The sequence below is a fragment of the Salmo salar genome, chromosome ssa21 (assembly GCF_905237065.1).
Source record: "Salmo salar chromosome ssa21, Ssal_v3.1, whole genome shotgun sequence".
NCBI classification, from domain to species: domain Eukaryota; kingdom Metazoa; phylum Chordata; class Actinopteri; order Salmoniformes; family Salmonidae; genus Salmo; species Salmo salar.
Genome location: NC_059462.1, coordinates 25,780,961 through 25,798,270, shown reverse-complemented (window position 1 = coordinate 25,798,270; position 17,310 = coordinate 25,780,961). Strand labels below are relative to the sequence as shown.

At 45.5% G+C, this 17,310-nt stretch overlaps 1 protein-coding gene and 1 long non-coding RNA gene across 2 annotated transcripts; both read right to left on the bottom strand.

Moving 5' to 3' along the window:
• Nucleotides 1–1,590: 1,590 nt before the first annotated feature.
• tmem30c (transmembrane protein 30C) lies at nucleotides 1,591–4,469 on the bottom strand. The gene is given in 6 exon segments (XM_045704964.1): nucleotides 1,591–1,754; nucleotides 1,757–1,891; nucleotides 2,834–2,947; nucleotides 3,139–3,221; nucleotides 3,340–3,440; nucleotides 3,862–4,469. Coding segments are annotated over 4 exon segments (366 nt in total). The 5' UTR covers nucleotides 3,161–3,221; nucleotides 3,340–3,440; nucleotides 3,862–4,469; the 3' UTR covers nucleotides 1,591–1,659.
• Nucleotides 4,470–7,276: 2,807 nt separating this feature from the next.
• LOC106582010 (uncharacterized) lies at nucleotides 7,277–10,043 on the bottom strand. The gene is made up of 4 exons (XR_006761162.1): nucleotides 9,926–10,043; nucleotides 8,012–8,089; nucleotides 7,816–7,914; nucleotides 7,277–7,673 (listed from the first exon to the last, which is right to left on the bottom strand). It is a non-coding gene; the product is annotated as an uncharacterized lncRNA (long non-coding RNA).
• Between the last annotated feature and the right edge of the window lie 7,267 nt (nucleotides 10,044–17,310).

Genomic DNA, 17,310 nt, shown 5'->3' with positions numbered 1-17,310 from the left:
ATTGACAAAGCAAAAGCAGTTTTATTTTTTTACATTTGTGCAAAAAATGGAAATATTACATTTACATAAGTATTCAATATTTACTACTTTGTTGAAGCACCTTTGGCAGCGATTACAACCTTGAGTTCTTGGGTATGATTGTTGTCCTTCTGGAAGGTTCTCCAATGTCTACTGAGGAACTCCAGAGTGGCGCAGCGGTCTAAGGCACTGCATCACTACAGTCCCTGGTTCAAATCCAGGCTGTATCACATCTGGCCTTGATTGGGAATCCCATAGGGCGGCCCGGATTTGGCTGGAGTAGGCCGTCATTGTAAGTAAGAATTTGTTTTTAACTGACTTGCCTAGTTAAATAAACTCTGGAGCTCTGTCAGAGTGACCATTGGGTTCTTGGTTACCTCCCTGACCAAGGCCCTTCTCCCCCGATTGTTCAGTTTGGCTGGGCGACCAGCTTTAGGAGGAGTCTTGGTTTAAAACTTCTTCCATTTAAGAATAACGGAGGCCACTGTTTGTTCTTGGGGATCTTCAATGCTGCAGAAATGTTTTGGTACCCTTTCCCAGATCTGTGCCTCGACACAATCCTGCCTCTGAGCTCTACGGGCAATTTCTTCGACCTCTGCTTGGTTTTTGCTCTGACATGCATTGTCGACTGTGGGACCTTGAAGGACAGGTGTGTGTGTGCCTTTCCAAATCATGTCTAAACTATTGAGTTTACCACAGGTGGACTCCAATCAAGCTGTAGAAACATCTCAAGGATGATCAATGGAACAGGATGCACCTGAACTCAATTTCGAGTCTCATAGCAAAGGGACTGAATACGCATGTAAATAAGTTATCTGTTTTATATTTGTAATAAATTGGCAAACATTTCAAAACGGATTTTGCTTTGTTATTGTGTGTAATGAGGGAAAAAAAATATTTTATCAATTTTAGAATGACTGTAAAGTAACGTGTGAATACTTTCCAAATGCACTAACATCTGAAAACAATTTCCAAAGGTATCCCACCTCATTTCATTTTAACACCACTACTGCCACCACATGGTGATGTAGGGAAATTAAACCAAGCACAAGCATTCATGATGATCAAACGCTAATAACACAAACCACATCTCAAATGTGAACTACGTACATTTGGATCATTGACCATTTCAGTAAATCAATCGGTCACAATCACAGTATTTAGAATGAAATATCAGACTTCTCTTTCTCATGATTCAATTAATAGTTCTCTTCTTCCTCACCCCTTTTCACATTGGTCCTTTACATCACTCCTTCATGTTCCGTCTGTTCATACCAAACTGCCACCAAATGGTAGGGAGGATGACAGCGAGGAGCAGGATGAGACAGCCAGTGATCAGGTAGGCTACGGGCAGAAAGTTGTTTTGACCGTGGACAGTACCACTTCCTTTCTGCCCCAGAAGGAATCCACTGCAAGTCTAAGGGGGGCTTCATGTGCTGTGACCCACATTGTTTTTTATAACTTACCAAATAAACAAATCCAACATTTCAAGCCACAACCTACCGTGTCACTTCCACCCAATGAGAAACTAGCTAACCCCAATTCGCCTCGGGGAGGGTCGGAAAGAGGAACTGCCATTTGAAAACCATTTTAATTCAATTGATTCAAATCTCAAAATGATCAATCTGGTAGAATACAGCATTAATAAGCAGATGAATAATAACTACTGTAGGAGATATGGATGCAGTAGTTCCCAGTCGGCAGCCCTTCAGTGAAGGGTTCTCTAGCTCGGGTTCCCCATAGAGCTTCTTGAAATTGGGGAAGGCAGCCTCCCTCATCCACACTATCAAGTCCTCGTTGATGAAGCCGTTGTTGTGGTCCCAGGGGTCCAGGTCATACACTGGCTTCTACCAGTACAGAGGCCGGGCCGTGCCTGACAACACAGAGACAACATTTGTAAGAGGGAGCAGCGATACAAATGTCGATTAATATTAAATAAGAATGTGGTATTACACCATGCCTATTAATAATAGATAGAGGAAAAAAAGGAAACCACACACTGTTCTTGATAGTATCACTGATATTTAATAAGCTTACGTATCGGCCTAACGGCCTTCGTCAGAGCTTTTGTGAATTTCAAACAGAGAATTAGTGAACATAAAAGTTCAATCAGGAGAAACGACAGGGATTATCCAGTCGCAGTACATTTTAATGACCAAAAGCATGACATTTCTACCTTTTAGATTTTGTGGTATAGAGAAAGTCAAGATATCAGACAGGGGAGGTGATATTAATAATACTCTGAGCAAAAGAGAATGTTTTTGGATTTTCACCCTCCAGACATTATTTCCTAAAGGACTTAATGATGAAATGCCTATGTATGTTATGTTGTGAATTTAAAATATGTTCCTATTCAAGATTACTTTGTTTTTTCGTATGATGTACCCAATGATTAATGAAAACTTGCTATGTCCTCGTTGTGATTTTATGGACGTGTTCGGTGCGTCTTGTCTATACACTTTTGTAATATTTGTGAAATGCATATTGTTATGTTTGGTAGCACTTATTTATTTATTTTCCTTTGCCTCCAACCCCTTTCCATACGTGGAACGGATGTGGGTGGGGCTAGGTCTACATAGGTGTGCTGTTTTCAGAAAATTCACAAAAGCTCTGACGAAGGCCGTTAGGCCGATACGTAAGCTTATTAAATATCAGTGATACTATCAAGAACAGTGTGCGGTTTCCTTTTTTTCCTTCATCCTGTTTCAACTGTTGCCATGCACCTGCAACACGATTGCTCAGATGTGCGAGTGCCTTTTGAATCTATTCATAATAGATAGCCATGAACACACTGTGAGCATATTGTGAGACACACCTTCAATCACATGTGCTAACGTTAGGGTCTTGTTCTCATCTGGTTGGTTGCTGAACTTGACGTTCTTGTTGGTGTACCAGGTGATGCCCTTCCTGAACAGAGGAACATGGACCACTGGACACACCCCAAACAAACAAAACTCATCAAGAAATCAGTCAGTCAATAAATTAATCAAAACCAGGTCTCATGTCAGATTGATTTAATCATATCACTGGATATTAAAAGGTGTTTTCCCCCCAAAATCCTATAATGCTGTCACATTATTAGTAGAGACTCAGAACATAGTGTGGGTAATGGTGTAATACCGTTGAACATGCTGTTGGCCATGGCCCCGCAGGGGGCGATAGGGAGTCCATTCTTTTCCTTTATGAAGGGCTCACAGTAGGCGCTGGGGTTATGTAAAGCAGACAGACAGGAAGAGTTTGGAAGAAGTTGTAAAAGCTCAGAATGAACCAGCATAAAGTTGGATATAGATAGATAGATAGATAGATAGAAACAGTAGCTACCTTCAGGTTTTTATTTTCTCCCGACCATCTGTCCATCATCCCTGGAGTCCATGTATGTTCTGGTGGAAGTTGATCAGCCCATAGTAGAAGAACACATCTCTCTGGGACAGGAAATAGGAAACATCATCACTGTGCTTCTCAAAGGACTTGGATTTGGTTCAACAGATTGTGGTCTCAAAACACTTATCACATGGCCCTGCGTGTGTGTAGTAAAACTGTGGAGAGAAAGAAGAAGAGCTGGTGAGAGAGGGAGCGACAGAAATAGATAGCAAACATTAAAACCATTATGAACTTTAGATACATGTTTGTTCTCCACCGCCACTCCTGTTATACTGTACACTCATTCTCAGGATATATACAACTCTTCTCATTGTCTCTCTCTACCTCTCTATCTCTGTGTTCATGGTTAGATAAGATATGCATTGTGGAGGGTGTTACCTGCTCCATTTCAAGTGATTATATGTGGAAGTAGAGAAAAAAAGGCAAAAAGAGTTGATTCATTCGAAGGGATTGATTACTCACCTTCAGTTCATGTGTATTCTGCACGGTGACAAGTAGGCACACTCCCAGTTTCACACATATAGTGGCCATACAGTAAAAGAAAGGCAGGACGGTGTGAGCAGTGAGCATTGGGGACCAGACAGGCAGTCTCTGATGTTTGAATGCCGAGTTGTCAGGCCTCCCGGCCAGGAGCCCAGCATTGGCCTTCGCCTTTCCCATGACAGAGAGCTCTGGCTGTGGCAGGGAGAGGAGCACGGATAGGGTCACACAACCAGAGAACAAGCAAGAAATGTGAGTCTTGTCTCTCTTCTCTTCCGGTCTTCTTTAAAACGGGCTTATTTCTTAGTTCCTCTCCCTTGTTCTCGCTCCCTGCCTACCAAGAGATTGCTGGGAAGGCTGCTGGGAAAAATCCTTAACCAGAATCATCAGCTCTTCTTCCTCTTTCCATCTCTTCTTTCTCATTCTTTTTCTACTGTTCTTCTCTCAATTCTTCCTTAGCGCTTCAGTCCTACATACGTACAGATGTTTTACAGTCTAACAGATCATCAAGCTAAAATACTTCAGGTTTATTTTAGACGGTAACTTACAATCAGTTCCCCTTTGAACCAGTTGCCTGTGTCTGTGCCTGCTTCATTGTTGTAGAACAACTTCACACACAGGATGTTATGATAAATCAGACTTCCTACTGGGTGAAACAACTCATGACCTCAGACTCAGTGGGATGGGCTTCCCGGTGGTGTGGGTGACCAAACAGAGAGAATCTGGTTCCATTCAGAATGTCTTTATTCAGACCATCTCACAGGAGGGGTGGAGGTGTTGAACTACAACACTGTTTAAACAGACATGTTACATGGTCACTTAAAATATAAAAATAACATCAACGGTGTCGCACAGAGAAGGTAAGAACAGGATAGGGAAGAGGATTGAAGTGTCCAGCAGTCTCTGGAGACAGGATTGAGGTGCCCCACTTAACTTTGTTGTGTGTGTGTGTGTGTGTGTGTGTGTGTGTGTGTGTGTGTGTGTGTGTGTGTGTGTGTGTGTGTGTGTGTGTGTGTGTGTGTGTGTGTGTGTGTGATTATAGGTTTGTGATATATTTGTTTTTATTTCTATTCGTTTTTAGATTTTTATTGGAAATTCAGTTTATTTTCAGTTAGTTCAGAGTTGATTTGTTCGTTTTTATTTAGTTTCAGTTTGATAAAAACATTTCTATTTCGTTTTTATATTATTTAGTTTCAGTTTTAGTGTAGGGGACAGAATGCATGGGAGGCTATTAGCCATTGTGTTGAAGGCCTATAGTTTTTTTTGTTTTTGGGATGTCACTTCTTGCCACTAGGGGGCAGTAATACATACAGTTCTGGGCCTGGACCATAGAACTGGATAGACACTAGAGGACTCCATACAACTCCGTAGCCAAGATGTAGGTTTGGTTAGGTTTGTCACGAACCGGCTCAAAGTGCGTAATATAAAAGGAGACAACATGGAGATAAGGAATAACAAAATATATTTATTTAACTAAAGTAAACTAAATATAATTAACAATGGTGTGTGTAGTCAGTAATCAGTAGTGTAAGTGAGTGGTTGCGGCATAAATGTGATAGTGAGGGGTGTTGAAAGGTACAACCACAAAAATACCACAACCAAAATCTGTGTCTGCATGGAGAGAGTCTCCTCAATGAACGGGGAAGAGGTGCATTTATCCTGGGACACACGCGAGCCCAGGTGTGTCCCATTTCGCTGACGACCCTCCCGACTCCGCCCACCGACATCCTATTAAGGAAAACAAGAGCAAAGAGAAAGAATTCGGCAGACAAAGTGGGAGGGTCGTTACAGGTTTAATTACATAACAATCCTAATATGACTTGGATTTGAAGGATATGCACCTAGACTGGTGCAAGAAATACGGTGGAAGGATGTGTAACCTTTATTTATCTAGGCAAGTCAGTTACAAACAAATTCTTATTTAGACCGCTGCGGCACTCGGGAGCAATACTCATGTTTAAACCAATCCAATGCTTTTTTTTTTTTTTATGTAAGAAGAATCAAGTACCTTTACCTTTATCTGACAGAAAGAGAGAGGAAAAAACTACAAATGAAGTCATGGCACATTTGACATATTATGTTTATGTAATATTAAACAAGTGTCACTGACTAACCCCTTCAAATAAGGTTAATAAAAATAGATGCAACAACAGAAGAAACATAAGCAATACAACACTAATTCACAGATCTATCAGTTTACAGCCAGCCAGCCAGCTTGTATGTGTGTGATTGTTCCTGTTCAACCAAACAAGATTTTCTGGTTTCTCTTCAATAAGACTCTGTGTTCCAGAGAGGTGGTTGTTGGGGTTCTCAAGCCGGAGGACAGTTGTCCACAGACAGGGAATATTCTCTCCACGAACACTTGGGACGCAAGGGCAGAAACCAGATCCAGCTCCACAGGGCACAGCTTTGGATAAAGAGCCATCCTTGTCTGCCAGAACTGGAGAGGTGACTCTGTAAACATGCCCCACTTACCCCCTTCAGGTATTTCCGCAGCTCGCACTTAATGCCCTGCCAGGTTGACCCTCCGGCTGGACAGTGACCTCAGACACAATCTTTGATGCAAGGCTATATTTCTGAAGAACTGTGGTCGAGATGTTTGCTGGATTCATCGTGATTCAGGGGGAATGTTTGCTGGATCCCTCTGATTCAGAGGGGTTGGGTTAAATGCAGAAGACACATTTCAGTTGAATGTATTTAGTTGACTGACTAGGTTTCCCCCTTTCCCTTTTCCTGGGGTCCTGCTGCTCCACAGCTGTACTCTCTGATTTGTTGAAGTACAAATGACCCTGCTTCCCTCATCAGTGGCTCCATCTCTGTTGAGCGTAGTGCCAGAGATATACATGGGTCTATCAGGCAAGCTGCTGCAGGGGTTGGATGGAAGTTGGCTGCCAGAGGATTCCGTACGCATGCGAAGCGCTCACACAGTGACTTCAGGAGGACCCGTGCCAACTGTTTTGCAACAGTAGTTGACTGCAAGTGCGTCTCAAGGTTGAGAAGACACAGGACAACATCAGACAGATTGAAGTTGGTCATGGGGATTGCGAACAGCTCCAGCAACTTCACAAGACGTTCTCGCTTGGGCCGTTCTCGCTTGGCCCAGTCATGCTCCTCGCTTGCCCTCGGATTTCTTCCCTGTTAGCTAGTGATACAGTAGCTAGTGATAGTGATGCACATGCTACCCACTAGGCAAAAACTGGTTGAATCAGCATTGTTTCCACGTCATTTCAACCCCCGAAAATCTATCTGATGACGTTGAATCAAGGTGAAAACTGATTGGATTTGCAAAAAGGAATTAGCGTAAGGGCATTTCATCTTTTTTTCAACCAACTTTTACTGAAACCCAATGACATGGTGACATTTGTTATTGATCTCACGTTGAAACCACTTTAGTTGACATCTCAACCAAATGTAAATCAAAACGAAACGTCAACAACAAAAGAAACATTCGATTTTTGCTCAAACTTCAGAATAAAACTTAAACTAAACATAAATAATTGTTATTTTTTATTTTATTTTAGTTCGTTTTGCAGTTTGTTTTGCAATTGTTTTTCCAATTTTTGTTTCAGTTTTTGTTTACTACAAAAACAACTTTGGTGTGTGTGCTTGTGTGAGAGCAGAAGAGGTCCAGTTCGAAATGGTTGGGTGTGTTTTGTGTGTCAGTCTATGGCAGAGGGCAGAGTACGACAACCGGTGTGTGTGTATGTGTATCAGAAGAGTCCCACTTTGAATTTTCCTTCTCTACAGTCTTTCAAGATGCCCGTATCCAGCAGCTTCAGCAAGTCAGTTTCGACCTGGAAGTGAAAAAGAGGGCTATATTATTAAGAAACTCCGTATTGTCTGTGACAGAATGCCCATGTACTACCAGAGAATATTTTCAGTGCTGTGTAAAGGGTGACTGTGTTCTTTGCCCAGCAGGAGGAATTGTAGTCTCACCTCAGGGATGTCCACCATCATGCAAAGCTTCTGGTCCCTCCAATTCCAGTCCAGAACCAGGAAGCGCAGTGCTGGCAAGGCCAAACTGGGGTTAAATCCCTGAGGGGGAGTAAATTAGTGCCCACCTCAGGGTGAAGTGTAGAAGATCAGAACAAAGTATCATGTAAATTAAGCCACACTAAGGACAAGCCCTTACCTTTCCCTAGGAGGGCTTCAGTCTTCCTGGTGTTTCCACCCCAATGTATGTCACCTCAAACTTCAGCTGCTCCTCTACCTGGGGACAGAGACAGACAGACATACAGAGGACGGTCACACTTGGCTTTACTCACTCACAGAACAGCTCATCTGTATACACAAACATTCAGAGGAATCTATTCTACAATAAAGTATGTTACATTGATGTGCTTTGCAAACAGCTTCAGCACTTTAGCCTCTTGCTCAAATGTTGTCAATTGTCTGTTGAAGACATAAAAACAAGGGAGCATTATACTGAGCTGAGAAGTACCATAAAGTATACACAATGAAAGGAAATACAAATCAGATTAATAACTTTAAAAGAGGGAGATGTGAGTTGTTGAGCTTGATGAGTCTGAGGGTAGAGTTACAGACAATGAACAAAATTACAGAACTATTCTCTGTGTGCTGCGTCTGGACCTTAGCCCATTTGGGACAACCTGAGCGAAAAGAGAAAGGGAAAACATATACTGTGATACAAGAGACGGATGTCAATAATCTAAAGTGGCTTCCTCTTTTAACTTCCTCCACAGATCAGTCAAATGAAGAAGAGGAGATGAGGAGGGGAAGCCAACATCAGACTATTGAGCTATACCCAAGTACACATCTAGGAACATGACAGAAGACTTAAAGCACAAATGGGACAGAAGTTCTATTAGTTTAACATTGAGGTTAAAAATGAGTAACGGATTGGTGAGGTATGTAGGTATGTAAGGAGTGATGGATTGGTGAGGTTTGTAGGTATGTAAGGAGTGATGGATTGTTGAGGTATGTAAGGAGTGATGGTTAGGTGAGGTATGTCAGTATGTTAGGAGTGATGGATTGGTGAGGTATGCAGGTATGTAAGGAGTGATGGATTGGTGAGGTATGTAAAGAGTGATGGTTTGGTGAGTTATGTAGGTATGTAAGGAGTGATGGATTGGTGAGGTATGTAAAGAGTGATGGTTTGGTAAGTTATGTAGGTATGTAAGGAGTGATGGTTTGGTGAGGTATGTAGGTATGTAAGGAGTGATGATTTGGTGAGGTATGTAGGTATGTAAGGAGTGATGGATGTGAGGTTGTAAGAGTGATGGTTTGGTAAGTTATGTAGGTATGTAAGGAGTGATGGTTTGGTGAGGTATGTAGGTATGTAAGGAGTGATGATTTGGTGAGGTATGTAGGTATGTAAGGAGTGATGGTTTGGTGAGGTATGTAGGTATGTAAGGAGTGATGGTTTGGTGAGGTATGTAGGTATGTAAGGAGGGATGGATTGGTGAGGTATGTAAGGAGTGATGGTTTGGTGAGGTATGTAGGTATGTAAGGAGTGATGGATTGGTGAGGTATGTAGGTATGTAAGGAGTGATGGATTGGTGAGGTATGTAGGTATGTAAGGAGTGATGGATTGGTGAGGTATGTAAGGAGTGATGGTTTGGTGAGGTATGTAAGGAGTGATGGTTTGGTGATGTATGTAGGTATGTAAGGAGTGATGGTTTGGTGAGGTATGTAGGTATGTAAGGAGTGATGGTTTGGTGAGGTATGTAGGTATGTAAGGAGTGATGGTTTGGTGAGGTATATAAGGAGTGATGGTTTGGTGAGGTATGTAGGTATGTAAGGAGTGATGGTTTGGTGAGGTATGTAAGGAGTGATGGTTTGGTTTCTACTCACTTTCTTTCAGGTAGGAGGAGAGGCTGTGTGTGAGGTCATTACTCGTCAGGAAGCAGTAACCAGAGAAAAAAGTAATATTAGGTAATTCAGGGAGAGAGAGAGAGAGAGAGAGAGAGAGAGAGAGAGAGAGAGAGAGGGGGAGAGACTGACAGAAAGGCTGACAGCCCTTAGACCTGCTGGTAACAGAAGACAGAGGTCAGGTGTGACAGTCGAAAGGTTAAAAGTGACTCACCCTGCAGTTTAAGCTATTCCAGCTCAATGACGGAACGCTCATCTTTGAAGTGCTTTAGAACCAGGTTCCGCCTAGAGACAGGTTTGGGTTCCGACGTGGCCAGGACGTCTGTGATCGTCTTCTTCTGAATACACACAGAGATATAATTCCCACTTCTAACACCAATGTGGTTGACTTAAGGCACATTTTAACTGCAGTGCCTTTTTAGGACAGCAGGTGTCTCTTCAATCCCCTCTATCCTTAGTCTTACCTATCTCTGTTTCTTGGTCTTTTTCTCGCCCTCATCAACTTTCTTCTCCTGAGCCATTAAACACTCCTGGGATTTCTGTGTAGACAAATAAAATAATTGAGAAAGTAGTAGTACAGTCGTACACCAAACGAAACCCTTCTTCTCTGGGGGGTGGTTTCCTCTCTTTCCCTTCTTCTCTAGGGGGTGGGTTTCCTCTCTTTCCCTTCTTCTCCTGTGGGGTGGTTTTCCTCTCTTTCCCTTCTTCTCCTGGGGGGTGGTTTTCCTCTCTTTCCCTTCTTCTCTGGGGGTGGTTTTCCTCTCTTTCCCTTCTTCTCCTGGGGGGTGGTTTTCCTCTCTTTTCCTTCTTCTCTAGGGGGTGGTTTTCCTCTCTTTCCCTTCTTCTCTGGGGGGTGGTTTTCCTCTCTTTCCCTTCTTCTTCTGGGGGTGGTTTTCCTCTCTTTTCCTTCTTCTCTAGGGGGTGGTTTTCCTCTCTTTCCCTTCTTCTCTGGGGGGTGGTTTTCCTCTCTTTCCCTTCTTCTCCTGTGGGGTGGTTTTCCTCTCTTTCCCTTCTTCTCTGTGGGGTGGTTTTCCTCTCTTTCCCTTCTTCTCTGGGGGGTGGTTTTCCTCTCTTTCCCTTCTTCTCCTGTGGGGTGGTTTTCCTCTCTTTCCCTTCTTCTCTAGGGGGTGGTTTTCCTCTCGTTTCCTTCTTCTCTGGGGGGTGGTTTTCCTCTCTTTCCCTTCTTCTCCTGTGGGGTGGGTTTCCTCTCTTTCCCTTCTTCTCTGGGGGGTGGTTTTCCTCTCTTTCCCTTCTTCTCCTAGGGGGTGGTTTTCCTCTCTTTCCCTTCTTCTCTAGGGGTGGTTTTCCTCTCTTTTCCTTCTTCTCTAGAGGGTGGTTTTCCTCTCTTTCCCTTCTTCTCTAGGGGGTGGTTTTCCTCTCTTTTCCTTTTTCTCTGGGGGGTGGTTTTCCTCTCTTTCCCTTCTTCTCCTGGGGGGTGGTTTTCCTCTCTTTCCCTTCTTCTCCTGTGGGGTGGTTTTCCTCTCTTTCCCTTCTTCTCTGGGGGTGGTTTTCCTCTCTTTTCCTTCTTCTCTGGGGGTGGTTTTCCTCTCTTTCCCTTCTTCTCCTGTGGGGTGGTTTCCCTCTCTTTCCCTTCTTTTCTGGGGGTGGTTTTCCTCTCTATCCCTTCTTCTCTGGGGGGTGGTTTTCTTCTCTTTTCCTTCTTCTCTGGGGGGTGGTTTTCCTCTCTTTCCCTTCTTCTCTGGGGGGTGGTTTTCCTCTCTTTCCCTTCTTCTCCTGTGGGGTGGTTTTCCTCTCTTTCCCTTCTTCTCCTGTGGGGTGGTTTTCCTCTCTTTCCCTTCTTCTCCTGTGGGGTGGTTTTCCTCTCTTTCCCTTCTTCTCTAGGGGGTGGTTTTCCTCTCTTTCCCTTCTTCTCCTGTGGGGTGGTTTTCCTCTCTTTCCCTTCTTCTCCTGTGGGGTGGTTTTCCTCTCTTTCCCTTCTTCTCCCGTGGGGTGGTTTTCCTCTCTTTCCCTTCTTCTCTGGGGGGTGGTTTTCCTCTCTTTCCCTTCTTCTCTGGGGGTGGTTTTCCTCTCTTTCCCTTCTTCTCCTGTGGGGTGGTTTTCCTCTCTTTCCCTTCTTCTCTGGGGGGTGGTTTTCCTCTCTTTCCTTCTTCTCTGGGGGTGGTTTTCCTCTCTTTCCCTTCTTCTCCTGTGGGGTGGTTTTCCTCTCTTTCCCTTCTTCTCTGGGGGTGGTTTTCCTCTCTTTCCCTTCTTCTCCTGGGGGTGGTTTTCCTCTCTTTCCCTTCTTCTCTAGGGGGTGGTTTTCCTCTCTTTTCCTTCTTCTCTAGGGGGTGGTTTTCCTCTCTTTCCCTTCTTCTCTTGGGGGTGGTTTTCCTCTCTTTTCCTTTTCTCTGGGGGTGGTTTTCCTCTCTTTCCCTTCTTCTCCTGGGGGGTGGTTTTCCTCTCTTTCCCTTCTTCTCCTGTGGGGTGGTTTTCCTCTCTTTCCCTTCTTCTCTGGGGGTGGTTTTCCTCTCTTTCCCTTCTTCTCCTGGGGGTGGTTTTCCTCTCTTTCCCTTCTTCTCCTGTGGGGTGGTTTTCCTCTCTTTCCCTTCTTCTCCTGTGGGGTGGTTTTCCTCTCTTTCCCTTCTTCTCCTGTGGGGTGGTTTTCCTCTCTTTCCCTTCTTCTCCTGTGGGGTGGTTTTCCTCTCTTTCCCTTCTTCTCCTGTGGGGTGGTTTTCCTCTCTTTCCCTTCTTCTCTGGGGGTGGTTTTCCTCTCTTTCCCTTCTTCTCTGGGGGGTGGTTTTCCTCTCTTTCCCTTCTTCTCCTGGGGGTGGTTTTCCTCTCTTTCCCTTCTTCTCTAGGGGGTGGTTTTCCTCTCTTTTCCTTCTTCTCTGGGGGGTGGTTTTCCTCTCTTTCCCTTCTTTTCTGGGGGTGGTTTTCCTCTCTTTCCCTTCTTCTCTGGGGGTGGTTTTCCTCTCTTTCCCTTCTTCTCCTGGGGGGTGGTTTTCCTCTCTTTCCCTTCTTCTCTAGGGGGTGGTTTTCCTCTCTTTTCCTTCTTCTCTAGGGGGTGGTTTTCCTCTCTTTTCCTTCTTCTCTAGGGGGTGGTTTTCCTCTCTTTCCCTTCTTCTCTGGGGGGTGGTTTTCCTCTCTTTCCCTTCTTCTCCTGTGGGGTGGTTTTCCTCTCTTTCCCTTCTTCTCTAGGGGGTGGTTTTCCTCTCTTTCCCTTCTTCTCCTGTGGGGTGGTTTTCCTCTCTTTCCCTTCTTCTCTGGGGGGTGGTTTTCCTCTCTTTCCCTTCTTCTCTGGGGGGTGGTTTTCCTCTCTTTCCCTTCTTCTCCTGTGGGGTGGTTTTCCTCTCTTTCCCTTCTTCTCTAGGGGGTGGTTTTCCTCTCTTTCCCTTCTTCTCCTGATGGGTGGTTTTCCTCTCTTTCCCTTCTTCTCTAGGGTGGCTTTCCTCTCTTTCCCTTCTTCTCCTGTGGGGTGGTTTTCCTCTCTTTCCCTTCTTCTCTGGGGGTGGTTTTCCTCTCTTTTCCTTCTTCTCTGGGGGTGGTTTTCCTCTCTTTCCCTTCTTCTCCTGTGGGGTGGTTTCCTCTCTTTCCCTTCTTTTCTGGGGGTGGTTTTCCTCTCTTTCCCTTCTTCTCTGGGGGTGGTTTTCCTCTCTTTTCCTTCTTCTCTGGGGGTGGTTTTCCTCTCTTTCCCTTCTTCTCTGGGGGTGGTTTTCCTCTCTTTCCCTTCTTCTCCTGTGGGGTGGTTTTCCTCTCTTTCCCTTCTTCTCCTGTGGGGTGGTTTTCCTCTCTTTCCCTTCTTCTCCTGTGGGGTGGTTTTCCTCTCTTTCCCTTCTTCTCTGGGGGGTGGTTTTCCTCTCTTTTCCTTCTTCTCTGGGGGGTGGTTTTCCTCTCTTTCCCTTCTTCTCCTGTAGGGTGGTTTCCTCTCTTTCCCTTCTTTTCTGGGGGGTGGTTTTCCTCTCTTTCCCTTCTTCTCTGGGGGTGGTTTTCCTCTCTTTTCCTTCTTCTCTGGGGGTGGTTTTCCTCTCTTTCCCTTAATCTCTGGGGGTGGTTTTCCTCTCTTTCCCTTCTTCTCCTGTGGGGTGGTTTTCCTCTCTTTCCCTTCTTCTCCTGTGGGGTGGTTTTCCTCTCTTTCCCTTCTTCTCCTGTGGGGTGGTTTTCCTCTCTTTCCCTTCTTCTCTGGGGGTGGTTTTCCTCTCTTTTCCTTCTTCTCTGGGGGTGGTTTTCCTCTCTTTCCCTTCTATTCCTGTGGGGTGGTTTCCTCTCTTTCCCTTCTTTTCTGGGGGTGGTTTTCCTCTCTATCCCTTCTTCTCTGGGGGTGGTTTTCCTCTCTTTTCCTTCTTCTCTGGGGGGTGGTTTTCCTCTCTTTCCCAACTTCTCTGGGGGTGGTTTTCCTCTCTTTCCCTTCTTCTCCTGTGGGGTGGTTTTCCTCTCTTTCCCTTCTTCTCCTGTGGGGTGGTTTTCCTCTCTTTCCCTTCTTCTCCTGTGGGGTGGTTTTCCTCTCTTTCCCTTCTTCTCTAGGGGGTGGTTTTCCTCTCTTTTCCTTCTTCTCTAGGGGGTGGTTTTCCTCTCTTTCCCTTCTTCTCCTGTGGGGTGGTTTTCCTCTCTTTCCCTTCTTCTCCTGTGGGGTGGTTTTCCTCTCTTTCCCTTCTTCTCTGGGGGGTGGTTTTCCTCTCTTTCCCTTCTTCTCTGGGGGGTGGTTTTCTTCTCTTTCCCTTCTTCTCCTGTGGGGTGGTTTTCCTCTCTTTCCCTTCTTCTCTAGGGGGTGGTTTTCCTCTCGTTTCCTTCTTCTCTGGGGGGTGGTTTTCCTCTCTTTCCCTTCTTCTCCTGTGGGGTGGTTTTCCTCTCTTTCCCTTCTTCTCTGGGGGTGGTTTTCCTCTCTTTCCCTTCTTCTCCTGGGGGGTGGTTTTCCTCTCTTTCCCTTCTTCTCTAGGGGGTGGTTTTCCTCTCTTTTCCTTCTTCTCTAGGGGGTGGTTTTCCTCTCTTTCCCTTCTTCTCTAGGGGGTGGTTTTCCTCTCTTTTCCTTTTTCTCTGGGGGGTGGTTTTCCTCTCTTTCCCTTCTTCTCCTGGGGGTGGTTTTCCTCTCTTTCCCTTCTTCTCCTGTGGGGTGGTTTTCCTCTCTTTCCCTTCTTCTCTAGGGGGTGGTTTTCCTCTCTTTTCCTTCTTCTCTAGGGGGTGGTTTTCCTCTCTTTCCCTTCTTCTCCTGGGGGGTGGTTTTCCTCTCTTTCCCTTCTTCTCCTGTGGGGTGGTTTTCCTCTCTTTCCCTTCTTCTCTGGGGGGTGGTTTTCCTCTCTTTCCCTTCTTCTCTGGGGGATGGTTTTCCTCTCTTTCCCTTCTTCTCCTGTGGGGTGGTTTTCCTCTCGTTTCCTTCTTCTCTGGGGGTGGTTTTCCTCTCTTTCCCTTCTTCTCCTGTGGGGTGGTTTTCCTCTCTTTCCCTTCTTCTCTGGGGGTGGTTTTCCTCTCTTTCCCTTCTTCTCCTGGGGGTGGTTTTCCTCTCTTTCCCTTCTTCTCTAGGGGGTGGTTTTCCTCTCTTTTCCTTCTTCTCTAGGGGGTGGTTTTCCTCTCTTTCCCTTCTTCTCTAGGGGGTGGTTTTCCTCTCTTTTCCTTTTTCTCTGGGGGTGGTTTTCCTCTCTTTCCCTTCTTCTCCTGGGGGTGGTTTTCCTCTCTTTCCCTTCTTCTCCTGTGGGGTGGTTTTCCTCTCTTTCCCTTCTTCTCCTGGGGGTGGTTTTCCTCTCTTTCCCTTCTTCTCTGGGGGTGGTTTTCCTCTCTTTCCCTTCTTCTCCTGTGGGGTGGTTTTCCTCTCTTTCCCTTCTTCTCCTGTTGGGTGGTTTTCCTCTCTTTCCCTTCTTCTCCTGTGGGGTGGTTTTCCTCTCTTTCCCTTCTTCTCCTGTGGGGTGGTTTTCCTCTCTTTCCCTTCTTCTCTGGGGGTGGTTTTCCTCTCTTTCCCTTCTTCTCTGGGGGTGGTTTTCCTCTCTTTCCCTTCTTCTCCTGGGGGTGGTTTTCCTCTCTTTCCCTTCTTCTCTAGGGGGTGGTTTTCCTCTCTTTTCCTTCTTCTCTGGGGGGGGTTTCCTCTCTTTCCCTTCTTCTCCTGTGGGGTGGTTTTCCTCTCTTTCCCTTCTTCTCTGGGGGTGGTTTTCCTCTCTTTCCCTTCTTCTCCTGGGGGTGGTTTTCCTCTCTTTCCCTTCTTCTCTAGGGGGTGGTTTTCCTCTCTTTTCCTTCTTCTCTAGGGGGTGGTTTTCCTCTCTTTCCCTTCTTCTCTGGGGGGTGGTTTTCCTCTCTTTCCCTTCTTCTCCTGTGGGGTGGTTTTCCTCTCTTTCCCTTCTTCTCCTGGGGGGTGGTTTTCCTCTCTTTCCCTTCTTCTCCGGGGGGTGGTTTTCCTATCTTTCCCTTCTTCTCCTGTGGGGTGGTTTCCTCTCTTTCCCTTCTTTTCTGGGGGGTGGTTTTCCTCTCTTTTCCTTCTTCTCTGGGGGGTGGTTTTCCTATCTTTCCCTTCTTCTCCTGTGGGGTGGTTTGCTCTCTTTCCCTTCTTTTCTGGGGGGTGGTTTTCCTCTCTTTCCCTTCTTCTCTAGGGGGTGGTTTTCCTCTCTTTCCCTTCTTCTCTGGGGGTGGTTTTCCTCTCTTTCCCTTCTTCTCTGGGGGTGGTTTTCCTCTCTTTTCCTTCTTCTCTGGGGGTGGTTTTCCTATCTTTCCCTTCTTCTCTAGGGGGTGGTTTTCCTCTCTTTTCCTTCTTCTCTAGGGGGTGGTTTTCCTCTCTTTCCCTTCTTCTCCTGTGGGGTGGTTTTCCTCTCTTTCCCTTCTTCTCCTGTGGGGTGGTTTTCCTCTCTTTCCCTTCTTCTCTGGGGGGTGGTTTTCCTCTCTTTCCCTTCTTCTCTAGGGGGTGGTTTTCCTCTCTTTTCCTTCTTCTCTGGGGGTGGTTTTCCTCTCTTTCCCTTCTTCTCCTGGGGGGTGGTTTTCCTCTCTTTCCCTTCTTCTCCTGTGGGGTGGTTTCCTCTCTTTCCCTTCTTCTCTGGGGGGTGGTTTTCCTCTCTTTTCCTTCTTCTCTGGGGGGTGTTTCTCCTCCTCTTTCTCCTGTTCTCTCTCCTCCTCTCCCCCTGAGGCATCTGAAAAAGCAGATTAAAAGTGTCTGTTATATTTTGACAACCTCAACCTCTGCTCACTGGACAGGCCTAGTTACCATGACAACATGGTGCTCTGTCAACATGGACACTACGTTATAGTCACCATGTATATCAATGTTATCAATGTTGTGACATACAGCCAAACCAAATGCCTGGCTATCTTTAACAACCCTCTCTCCCCTCTATACCACATCCCTCCCATCTCTCACCCCCCCTACCATCTCTAACCCCTCACCTCTTATTCCCATGCTGTGAAATCATGTTCAGGCCCCATGGGAACAGAGGACAGAGGAGAATGCTGCTTAGAAATACCTCTGGTTTAATTTAAACAGGCAAATGCCACAGTTCCACCTCTAAGGACCCACTCCTATACTCTAATATATAACCATAGATATAGACTGTAAAGAACAGACTGACACAGGTCTCTATTCCACAGGTTATGTCATGGACACACCCACATGGTGATTGAATTGAATGGCTACTTTGACATATTGACATCCTGTCTGTCATACAGTACAAGTCTGCCTTTTAATGATAATGT